Source organism: Chlorocebus sabaeus, chromosome 13, assembly GCF_047675955.1.
Source record: "Chlorocebus sabaeus isolate Y175 chromosome 13, mChlSab1.0.hap1, whole genome shotgun sequence".
In the NCBI taxonomy this organism is placed as follows: Eukaryota; Metazoa; Chordata; class Mammalia; order Primates; family Cercopithecidae; genus Chlorocebus; species Chlorocebus sabaeus.
This window is the reverse complement of record NC_132916.1, coordinates 53,729,758-53,742,671: the sequence shown is the minus strand read 5'-3', so window position 1 is coordinate 53,742,671 and position 12,914 is coordinate 53,729,758. Positions and strand designations below refer to the sequence as shown.

At 38.5% G+C, this 12,914-nt stretch overlaps 1 protein-coding gene across 2 annotated transcripts in view; it reads right to left on the bottom strand.

Moving 5' to 3' along the window:
* The window catches only part of LAMA2 (laminin subunit alpha 2), a 621,494-nt gene that overhangs the window by 135,370 nt on the left and 473,210 nt on the right, over positions 1-12,914 (bottom strand). For both annotated transcript variants that reach the window (XM_073022454.1, XM_073022455.1), the window contains exons 33-34: positions 9,860-10,002; positions 5,557-5,655 (exon numbers count right to left, since the gene is read on the bottom strand). In XM_073022454.1, the coding sequence (XP_072878555.1) occupies positions 5,557-5,655; positions 9,860-10,002 (242 nt within the window). The remainder of the gene's footprint in view (positions 1-5,556; positions 5,656-9,859; positions 10,003-12,914) is intronic.

Sequence of the window (12,914 nt, the reverse complement as noted above, 5' to 3'; positions counted from 1 at the left end):
CATGGCATATATGTACCACATTTTCTTTATTCAATCAATCATTGATGGGCACTTAGGTTGATTCCATGTCTTTGCTATTGTGAATAGTTATGCCAGATTTATATGCATGTTTGCAAAGGCTTACAGCACTCTCCTGTGTCTCACTTACTCTTCCTGCATTTAGAGATACACAGAAGGCATGATCCCTCTTTTTACACAGGTGAAAAGGAAGGTATGAGGAGGTTAAGTGACTTATCTGAACTTACATGTATGGGGAATTGGAGATGAAACACACACTTTTTTTGTTTTGTTTGTACCCAACGCTATTTTTTGTTCAGCTAACATTCAGAAACAGTAGTAAAATACATGAAAACTGGAATATTCTAGGTGAGTGGAGGACACTGCTCCAGTTAATGTATACTTTACGTATGTAAGTTTTGGCTTTCAGTGAATTAACACATTTCAAAATCATATCAGAACATCATCTAGGTATATATTTTTAAAAATCATGTCTCATTACACAGTAATTAAGTTGAAGAGTTACCCTTGTCAAAAATACCCACGAGAGACTTCATAAAGAAGTCTATGACAAACGCACTATCACCTATGGGAGGTGGTGATAGATAGTGGTATCATTGTCAAAGCAAAGTTCACAAAAATCAATCTCACCCAGGACAGGCTAGTGATAATGTTACGAGTGAATGCTAAATACTACATGATAGAAACTATCTGTCTGATTCAGTTTGGCTCTTTCTGTGATGATGTTAAATTACCATCTCCATCTTTTAGTCATCCTTCTTCTCATTCACTATTATCTTGTCCTTTGAGTATTTGATAAATAACTTCTCATTTATCCTAATATGTTGTACAATCTTCCTTTCATTCTCTATCTTGGATTTTCTTGTTTTAACATCCTCTTACCTCTATTCTGCAATCTTTACAGTGTTCCTTTGTAAATGATGCCTTACACAGTATCTTGTATCTCTCTTGCCTTTGATTACCTTTTTTTTTATGTTGACATTCACTCAACTAGGTTTTTTTCCCCATTTCTTTTTCTATTTTTTTCTTGTTTTGTTTTTTAGAGTATTTATGTCTAGGCAGCATGCATTACCATTAAGCACACGTTAATTTACTTCTGAACAATGTAGCTGTTACTTTCCTGCTTTAGCTCAAGCAGTTCTTACTGCACCTCTTAAAATCTGCACACAATTTTCTTGGTTGGATATTACCAGTGTGTTTCATTTTCTACCTTCTTTATGTTAAAACTAGAATCCAATGGAGCAAACCTAACTACTGAATAGATAACATTGCTTAGATACCGTCTACCTTTGCATTTGCAGACTCATATGGTTTCCTGCTAAAATTAAATTTCAGATCAAATCATTTATATGATACTCTCAAGGGTCATCTTCCAATATTACCAGCTCCATATGTCTAAGTGGCAGTGAAGGACTCATCAGGCAAGCCGTGAGGACCAACAACACACAAGGAAAGAGAGCAACCAGCTGACCCTGTGGAATGACAATGAGCCAGTTCCATGTAGAATTTCTTCCTAAATATTTCACGTGCCAATTTTAAAAGTTCCAAACCAAAAATATATGACTTGTTTTATATTATGTATATATATATCTTTTAAAAATATAAAAGGAGAAATAAAAAACACTGTTAGCAGTTGAAATCTTTTAAAAACTATAAATAAAATATTATAAACTTATAATATTGGCACTTAAATAATTTAAAAACTAGTTTCATCCTTTTGGAAATGCTTCATTTTCATTAAATTTGATATTAAATAGGCAATAAAATACAATATAAGTGAAGCTAAATTTTAATATTTTATACAGCTCAGTCTACTACACAGCATTCTCCTCTTACCGAATATAAACATTTAAGAGGTGTTTATCAATGAAAACAAAATATTCAATAATATAATTATAAATATATGCCTGATTTTAATGCATTTTAAAGCATGCAAAATCAATGTTTATTTTGGGCTTGTCTACATTTCATCTTGTTCAAATGCTTTTAAAATTATTCACAATTAATTAAACAAATATTGACTCAACACCTATTATGTGCATAATATTGGTGATACTCTGATAAGAAACAAAAAGGCTTCTTGCCCATTTGGAGTCTATAGTCTGGTGGACTAGAGAGTTATTTATCAAATGATCATGTAGATAAATTTATAATTGCAAACTGGAGGAAACAATACCGGTATAAGATACCACAGGAAGAATCTCAGAACCCCTGCGATGGCACAGAAGGCTTTCACAAGCTGTGATTTGAAAAGTAAATTGGAGTTAACAGAAATTAACAAAGTGTGGGGAGAGGTAGATTACTTTTAAGGCAAAGTAGTGAAATATGTGGAAATGCTTTGTGGTGGGACAAAGTGCCTGGGGGATAGTATGGCTGGAGTGCAGATAGCCAGGGGCTCAAGTGGTGGGAGATATGGCCAAAGGGAGAATTTTGATCTTTATCCTAAGAGCCTAAGGGAAGTCGGGGAAGAATTTGTAAGCACTGCAACGACATATTCACATTTGGAATAGCAAACGTTCATTCTGGCTACATTACAGAGAACAGATTTGGAGGAGAACAAGAGTAAAAGCAGAGAGACCAGCTAAAAAACAAAGGTGATAATCCCAAACTAGACAATATAAGATTGGATGAGAGTGCTGTAGTAGAGATGAATGCCATACACACAAGTGGAAGCCCAGTGTGTGGCTCTGCTCTGTGAAAGATACTTCTCAAGAGAATAATACAAGCCACAGAGGGGAAGAAAATAATGGCAAAAGACATACCTGATAAAGGACTATTAACCAAAATATACAAAAAACTCTGAATTCAACAAGAAAAGAACCCAATCAAAAAAACGGACAAAGACCTAAATAGACACCTTATCAAAGAAGATATACAGATGGCAAATAATAAGCATACGAAAAGATGCTTGACATCATATGTCATTAAGGAACTGCAAACTAAAACAAGAATGAGATACCATACACACTTACTAGAATGACAAAATCCAAACACTAAAACACCAAATGCTGGTGAGGATGTGGAGCAACAGAAACTCTCATTTATTGCTGGTGGAAATGCAAAATAGTAAAGACCATTTGGAATACATTTTGGCAATTTCTTTCAAAACTAAATATACTCTTACCATACCATCCAGCAATCATGCTCCTTTACATTCACCCAAATAGGTTGAAAACTTGTGTCCACACAAAAGTCTGCACAAAGATGTTTATAGCAACATGATTCATGCTGCCAGAATTTGGAAGCAAACAAGATGTCCTTCAGTAGGGGAACGAATACATAAACAGTGAGATGTCTAGACAATGAAATATTATTCAACACTACAAAGAAATGAGCTATAAAGCCATGAAAAAATATGGAGAAACCTTAGGTGCATATTACCAAGGGAAAGAAGCCAACATGAAAAAGCACCACACTGTATGCTTCCAGCTATATATTCCAAAAAACACAAAACTATGGACGTAGTAAAAATATAAGTGGTTGTCAGGGTCAAGGAGGAGGGTGGTACGAACAGGTGAAGCATAGAGGATTTTTCGGGCAGTACAACTTTTCTATATTATACTACAATGGTGGACACATGTTATAATGCATTTGTCCAAACTCATAGAATGTATAACATCAATAGTGAACCCTAATGTAAAACTATGGCCTTTGGGTGATGAGGAGGTGTCAACTTAGGTTTATCGACTGTAACAAATGTACCATTCTGGTGGGGGAGGTAGACAGTGGGAAAGACTGTGGGGGCAGGGAGTAGATAAGAGAACTCTCTGAACTTTACGCTCAATTTTTTTTGTGAACTTTAAACTGCTCTAAAAAACAAAGTCTGTTTAAAAAACAGTGTGAGAGAATCTGCTGGAAAGAGTAAAGAGTGTAGGCTGAGACATAATAAAGATCTGACACTTTTAATGAAATACTTCTTGTGTCTCCAAGGTCAGATCATCAGACTATACTAAGCCAACGAGGGCAAGGACTGCACAGTTTTGCTCACACCTCTATCCCCAGTGTCTGTCATAATTCCTAGAACATGGGAAACCCCCAATAAGTGTTAGTTAATGAATGAATGAAATGCCACTTATTACATGGATTTTTTTTCTAATTAACCCTAACCAGATGAAATTGTTCTGTTACTACATATTTCTCAAGAATTTCTTCTGACTTTATTTTATTTCATGTTTTATTTTATACTTGCATGCAATTGTCTAATATTGTCCTCCATACACCTAAACACTGATGTATACACACACACACACACACACACACACACACCTGAAAGTTCTTTGAAGACAGATTGAGCCTCATTCATATTTTTCATCTGCCAACACTTAACTTAGGTTTTGCATGTTATGAACATTTATGTGTGCTTGTTAAATTGATTTATTCTGCCATGACCTGTTAGAAAATTCATATTTATTAGTAGTCACATAACAAATATGAATTATTACGTATTAAATTAATATGAGATAAATGCACTCAATTTAATCTAATGTCTACATACATTTGGCAAGAAACTCCATGTTGTATCTGTACATTTTATATTGTTGCTATGAGATTCTGAAAAAGTGTTTAGTATGCTGTTGTAACATCAGGGCCATTGTTTAGCATTATGTGCTCAGAAGCCTATTTGATTTCCCTGTGGAAATTTTCCTAAACCGACAGCAGGCTATGTAGAAAAAGTACTGGGCCAGTGGGAATCTTCAGACTGGGTCCTGCTTAGGTCCCTGGGTTTAGCAAATTGTATGGCCATTGTTAATTCGTTTCACTGTCATGGTCCGAGGCAGCTCTTCTTTAAAATACAAAATGGACTAGATAATCCCCAGGAACCTTCTAACTCCAATATTCTTTATCATTTAAAGCTCTTAGATAATCAAATTAAATCCCTACTTTGCAGCCCCGTTTCTCGCTTCATGCATATTTCTGGCCACAAGATGGCGGGCTTTATGTTGTTTTCTTCATTCTCTAACAGCAAAAAGTTTTTAATGCCATCACAGTTTTGAAAATTTAAAATTTCCAATTCCTTAAAAAGTCTGATAAATGCAACATGGACTTTACATTCTGACTTTAAAAAGTGTCTTAAGTGCTTTGGAGTCTCACAATAGAGAAGATTTCCTCTTTTGTGTAGAAAGACTGATTTACACTGTATTTCTATACAAATGCAAAAATCCCACGATGAGATGAAAGAGACCGCAAGTATTTTCATTTGTTTTTCTTTCTCTTTACACAATCAAAGATAGTGCTTTTGGAAATCAGAACAGATAAAAACTACCATGGACGCTACTGAATAAAGTTCTCAAAACACACTGTCATTCTGGACTTTTTAGCCAATGTTCTTGACAATTTCCAGGTATCCCAAACTTTTCTGTGTGCTACTGATTTCTATGATTTGATTTGAAGCAGAACTAGCAAGTCAGAATGCATCTATTTTATATACCAAATTGGGAATTAGGAAGAAGGTGATTTGCATTTCAGAACTTCGAAGTAATTTTCCTTCATTGACATAATCTATCTGCTTTCAAGAGATTCATAATGTTGCCAACTTACCCTGGTCAGCAGCTCGTTCATTTCGGTCACGAGTGTATTCAGATTGCCCTCTGCCAGCTGAATAAGCCTCTCTGGGGCCCGCTGAGGAGAGAGCAAGTGCTGAAAAAGATTCCATCCCATAAACATTTTAGTAAATGGCCTCGCAGTGATCAGTGTTTAACGGAACACATTTTTGTATATATATAAGGAACTTAGCCTTCTCACCTTCAAAGAAAAGAGAAGGAAGCTATTTCAATTGTGCACTTACACATTGAGTGTCATGCCAAATATTCAGGCAAATAATAAAAATTGCAGGCCGGGCGCGGTGGCTCACTCCTGTAATCCCAGCACTTTGGGAGGCCGAGGCAGGCAGATCACGAGGTCAGGAGATCGAGACCATCCTGGCTAACACAGTGAAACCCCGTCTCTACCAAAAATACAAAAAATAAATAAATAAATAAATAAAAATTACCCGAGCTTTGTAGCGGGCGCCTGTGGTCCCAGCTACTCGGGAGGCTGAGGCAGGAGAACGGCGTGAACCCGGGAGGCGGAGCTTGTGGTGAGAGGAAATCTCGCCACTGCACTCCAGCCTGGGCGACAGAGCGAGACTCCGTCTCAAAAAAAATAAAAATAAAAATTGCAATGACTTATTGAGAAATTACTAAGTGCCAGGCTTTTTTGTTTTGTTTTGTTTTTTCATTTAATTCTCACAACAGCTCGATGGGGGGTGTTATTCCATTTCATGAAAGAGCAAACTGTCTTGAAAAGGATTAAAAATGTGCACAAGATCACACAGTCAGTAAGGGGTAGAGTTAAGATAAACTCCTTGCCTGGCCCATTTAAGGCTCCAATTCCAATTAACAGAGACACAGATCACAGGTAAAAAAGAGAAGGGCAGGCCTTGACGTAGGGACCCGGCTAGGCACTAACTAACTGGCCTGCCCTCCGTGTTGCTAGGAACTGGCCTGACAGCGGGGCCATATTTTTTTCCTATGGAACATAAATAATCTCGCAGGACACTAACATTAGACCAGGTCACTTGGAGCCAGTGATGAATGAAACACAAAAAAACAGACTACCCTGCAAGGTCTAAGCACAGACAAAACCGTAGCGGGTTTTGTGCAGACCACAAAACTACCCCAACCTTCCATTTCCTGGCTAATACGAATGACCACTGCCTCCTTATTAATCATAGCTTTATCCTCTTTCTGTTCTTTCTTCCCTCTAGATAGGATTCACAAAATAGTCACAGAATTACTCCCACTTCCGAATAGCACCCAGCTGAGTGCTAACCTTAAATTATCTAGCACAACTGCAAATACTGGAAGTTATTCCTACACCTTCTTATTGAGACAGCCCACAATTCCCCCATGGTGTTCAGTGTCCCTTGTTGCAACAAGTTAATAAATCCCACTTTGTTCCATCACATGTGTGTCCTTGATGGTCTTTGGCTGAAGCTTGGGGAGCACTGACATAGTTAAAGGAATTGAGCAAAGAGGCAAAATAACTTAAGTTTTTATAATACCAAAAGGTGATCCTCAGTATACAAATGTCAAGTGAATGATGGAAGAAGAACAAAATAAAGAATCAAGAAAGACTGGATTTTCAGGATAATCCAGGTCATCTGGATCAATATTCAGCCAGAAGTGGATGGGTCACTGAAACCCTTGGCTTAGATGATGTTCAAGATTGGAGCCTCTTCTATAGGACCCTCTTTAATTCATCATCCGTTGCTTAGCTATTAGTTTTAAAATGTTTTATGTTCAACTAAGATGTTTGCTTTTCTAGTTTATTTTTCTGTATTCCTTCCATATACAAGGAAAATAACTGATCAGCATTCTTTTTACCAAAACTCTTCACTTCCCTGAATACCGGGACCACAAGGTACACTCAGGTTCTTCTGCCTGACTTTCAAGGTTGTCCATCATATCACCCTGCCTCACTGAAGTCTCCAGTCTTATCTTTCACTAGCAGGTCTGACTTTTAGTATCTGCCAGACAGGCCTAATTCACACCACTGCCTCTGCTCACATGGCTGTGTTAAGCACAGCTGCCTTCTCCCTGTGTCCTCACATGGCAGAGGGATCTCCAAATACCATTACATTGGGCGCTAGGGCTTGCTGTGGTCACAATGTTTGTGTCCTTCCATTATTCATGTGTTGACGTCCTAGTCCCCAGTGTGATGATATTAGGAGGTGGAGCCTTTGGGAAGTGATTAAGTCATGAGAATGCAGTCTTCATGATTGGGATTAGGGCCCTTATTAAAGAGACCCCAGAGAGCTAGCCATCCTTTTCCTCAGTATCCAGATATTAAACGAATTAAATGTGGGGTCATAACAAGAAGTCACTCTCTATGAGGAACAGGCCTTCACTAGACATTGAACCTGCTGGTACCTTGATCTTAGGCTTCCCAGCCTCAGAACTGTGAGAAATATATTTCTATTGTTTATAAGCTAATCAGTTTATGGTATTTGTCATAGCAGCTCCAATGGACTATGACAGACCTTCAACATATAAAATTGGGGAGATGTAAATATTCAGCCCATGACAACTTCTTTCCTATTTCTTGGAGTTTCTGTAAAAGCTATGTATGGTAATCCATGTAGGACTTCAGTCAATTGCCTAGCTTGTCAATAAATGTTAGTTATTCTTGTTATCATCATTACTGATTTCTTCTTCTGGAAAATAGGGATAATAATACTTACCTTGAAGGTTACTGTCAGAATTAAAGAATATATTTCCTGAAAGAATATCTACCAACACCTAATGAAGAAATCTTAGATGCCTTCCTCTAGAGCAACCAATACTTCTCTATTAAAATTGTGTCTCCGCTTCAAATTCCAATGCAATTATACTCTCAGTAATGGTACCTTCCCTGGTTACTCTGAATCTTACTGATATCTCCAATCGCTGTACTCTAATGTACTTTGAATGTTTGTAAAACACACAGTCATTATGTATTTTCGCTAATTGCTTGATTATTGGTTAATGATTTTTTTTTTTTTTTTTTTTTTTTTATGAGACAGTCTCACTCTGTCGCCCAGGCTGGAGTGCAGTGGCTGGATCTCAGCTCACTGCAAGCTCCGCCTCCAGAGTTCACGCCATTCTCCTGCCTCAGCCTCCCGAGTAGCTGGGACTACAGGCGCCCACCACCTCGCTGGCTAGTTTTTTGTATTTTTTAGTAGAGACGGGGTTTCACCATGTTTGCCAGGATGGTCTCGATCTCCTGACCTCATGATCCACCCGTCTCGGCCTCCCAAAGTGCTGGGATTACAGGCTTGAGCCACCGCGCCCGGCCTAATGATTATTTTTAAAGCACATAGGATCTACATTGCCTAAGGGTAGTGAAGATATTAAAAGAGTCATGAAATCCCCAGGGAACCAAGTGCAATGCTGAGGCATTCTATAATTTCTCAATAAATATCTGATAATTGAGAGTAAGTTGACACCTTTCATCTTTTTTCATCAGACGAAACAACCCCAATTTCCTTAATATTTTCTTTGACCCCATTAACTGCCAAAAGCTTTAATCACAATTTAGAACAGTGTTTATCAAACTGGTGCTTGTTAAAGAACTTTTAAAGGTCTACTAGTTCTAGTTCTCTAGTACAAGATTCTAATTATGTGTTTTCATTTTGACGATAACCTTAAATATTAACGTAAGCATTTCTGGATCCCAGGCTAGGCACCTGAGAGATGAATATGGCCACTAGATCTCGGTGTCTACATTTGCTTGCGTGTTTGATCTGATGGCAGACTGAACACGTAAGTCACATAAACTTGTCAAGTGATGCCCACGTGTCATTTCAGGACCCTTTGCGGGGGGCTCTCTCGTTCAAATGTGGTAAGGTAGGAGAACTGAGTTACCACATCACCTCTAGTGGAAGAACTGTGTGGAAATAGTCAATATCCTATTTTTGTTGCAAGCAGCAATTTCCATTTAGCCAAAATCATGTTACTTTTTATTAATGTTTTTAATTTGAATTTTATTGGTTTCGTAAGGATTAATTTGTTTTAATTTTATAGAGCTATAAGTATAAAGAGTTCATACCTGATTTTATGTTTGCACATATTTAAGTGACATAATAAAACTGATTTAGGCCAGACACTGGGGAGTACATGAGACTCTTTTCCCTTAATAGAAATCTGTATATTATAGTTCTTGAGTTTGAAAAACACTGGTTAAGAAAGTCTCTGAATTTCCCTAACAGCTGTGTCCCTTGATTTGGGGCTGTGGGAAGAACATTTACCAATTATAGCCAATACCCCTTGCGAAGCTTCTGTCACCTTGTCCCTGGCCCTTGCTTGTGACTGCACCAACCTACCTTTAGCTCCTGAGTCGTATTTTCAAGACCATACAGCATTTTATATGGCGCAGGCAGCGGACCAGAGAGGTTGATGCTCATGACCATCTGCTCCAGGCGAGCCAAGTCACCGAGAAGAAGGCCGGTGCACTCATCTCCACAGACTGTGAAAGAGAAGCGACAAAGAGTAGTTACTTCTGCTAAACATCTCAGGCAGATGTTCAAAGAATTCAGCTATGAAATATTTTATGGTCCAAGAATAATTCCATGGAAGATGAAGCTACTCATCTCAGAATATTAATGTTATCAAATGGATGATGGTTGAAAAAAGATAAGAACAACAACAAAAGAACAGATATGCATGTCACCCAGAACCTGAAATAGAGGCGATAATATAAACTGAGGGACCAAAGAGGAGGAGCAAACAGATTTGGGAAGAAAAATTGTATTGCACAAGCATTGAAGATTTCCTTTAAGGTATCGAATATAACATTAAAAATACCCCCTAAATCCCTACATGAGCAATCTAAAGGAACCTTTCCACAGGAAATAAAACGTGCTCCAGAGTCTAAATGTGCAGTGTTACATTAGATTGCACTGGAGAAAATCATAGTAATTTGACATCCACATGCTTTATGTATTACCCATTCAAAAAGTATATAAATTTTTGGCTTGGTATCTACTGAATAGAATAATTAAAAAAAAAAAAAAAGTCTAAAGAAGTCCAGGAGTGGTGGCTCACACCTGTAATCCCAGCACTTTGAGAGACCGAGGTGGGTGGATCACCTGAGGTCAGGAGTTCAAGACCAGCCTGACCAACATGGTGAGACCCTGTCTCTACCAAACATACAAAAATTAGCCGGGCATGGTGGTGGGCGCCTGTAGTCTCAGCTACCCAGAAGGCTGAGGCAGGAGAATGGCATGAACCCGGGAAGCGGAGCTTGCAGTGAGCCAAGATCGTGCCACTGCACTCCAGCCTGGACAACAGACTAAGTCTCCATCTCAAAAAAAAAAAAAAAAAAACTCAAAGGAAAAATAACTGTTATTTCTGTAATTAGTGTTTTTTTCTTATGATACTATTTATTGACTTATTTATTTGCCAACTCTTCCTCTTTATCTCTTCAGTCTATGACCACCCATGATTAGATACAGTCCCAAATCCCTACTTTGATGATTAACCTCTTTCAGTCTTATAGAGAAATAATTGCTAAAGGCCAAAAACTGTATTCTTTAAGTAGCCAAGAATGCTAATATTCTACCAGATATGGTTTGGATCTGTGTCCCCATCCAAATCTCATGTTGAAGTGTAATCCCCAATACTGGATATGGGGCCTGGTGGGAGATATTGAATCACTGGAGTGGTTTTCATGGCTTAGCACCAGTCCCCTAGTGCTGCTCTCATGACAGAGTTCTCATGAGACCTGGTTATTTAAAAGTGTGTGCCACCTCCAGTCCCCACGTCGTCCTGCTCTGGCTGTGTGAAGATGCCTGCTTCGGCTTTGCCTTCTGCCATGAGTGAAAGTTCCCTGAAGCCACCCCAGCCATGCTTCCTGTACAGCCTGATGGAACCATGAGCCAATTAAACCTCTTTTCTTTACAAATTACCCAGTCTCAGGCATTTCTTTATAACGAGAATGGACTAATGCACTCACTATAATATTTTGGCCGTCAAAGAGGTACTATTCAAATTTGGTGGTAGGGGCTAGGATTGGTGGTAAAATTGGTAGAGAGACAAATGGATTATTGACTCTTCATTATGGAATAGATCTCATAAATAGTAGTATAATTTCCAAAATTAACATATATTGATTCTTTTGGCAGATTTGAAAAACATGCATATTTTTAGTTTTGCATTGCAGAGTAATGAGGTGTTTCTTCATGCCAAGGAGCAGGAACTACCGCATTTATAATATACTCTCATGTGTACAGTTATAATTTCTTACATTCTGCAGATAGAGGTATCAACGCAATATACATGTTAGAATAGGGGAAAATACATAGCATGGAAAATACTGAGAATTGGAGTAGCTCTGGATCATGCCCAAACTTGGCAAGAATTCAATTACTTCTCTAAATAGCAGTCCCCTGAGCTGCTTAATGGAGAGAAAACCACTAACTGGTGCTTGTAAACAAAGAGAAGGAGGATGGATGGTGATTTTTTGATAGGACAGCAGCTAGAGGTGAGTTACAATATCACTTCACAGGGATTAAACTGCCCTGGCAGGGCTTTTAATAAATCAGCTTCTTGCAGGTGACACCTGCAACTGCAGAGTGTCACCTGCAGGGGCTTTGCAAGCTCCTGAAGTTTCACAAGCTGAGTGAACACAGAGGCTTTGGAGGCAAGAGCAGAAGTCTGGAACTAGGGCTGTATCTCTTACTCTTCTCCTAGCCAGAATGAACCAGAATTTGCACTGCATGGAAACCAAGTAAAAGGAAAAGATTGTTTTGGCTTCGTAGCCCTGTTCAATGCAACCTTCAACAGACCTGTCTACATTAAACAGTTACAGAAAACACAACATAGAACTCAATTAAGTGCCAAATTGACTGTGTCTAAACACCAAGATCTGCGGTCTGATTCTCAGGCTTTAGTGGGCCTCAACACCTGTAGGACTTTGGGAAATCCCAGAGGGCAGGGTCACACCCCCAGTGTTTCTGAATCAGGAGGTGATTTGATTGCCTGGTTTCTGTTAGTCTCTGACTGAGAATGTGATACTGATACTGCTGGTCTGTGAACCACACTTTGAGTAGCAATCAGACCAGCAGTTTTGGCATGATCTGGAAGCTTATTAGAAATGTATAATCGGGCTGTACCCCAGATCTAGGAAATCAGAATCTGCACTTTAGAAAGGTTCCACGTTATCTCTGCACATTAGAATGTGACAAACATTGGTGTGGATCAGTGGTTCTCACTTTGGCTGCCCATTGGAATCACATAAGGATTTATAAAATACAGATGCCTGGGCTCTTTCCCCCCTCACCACCACAGAATGTGATTTGATGGGTCTGTGGTAAGGTCTAAGCTTCAGTATTTCTATTTTTATTTATTTTTTCTGAGACAGGGTCTTGCTCTGCCACC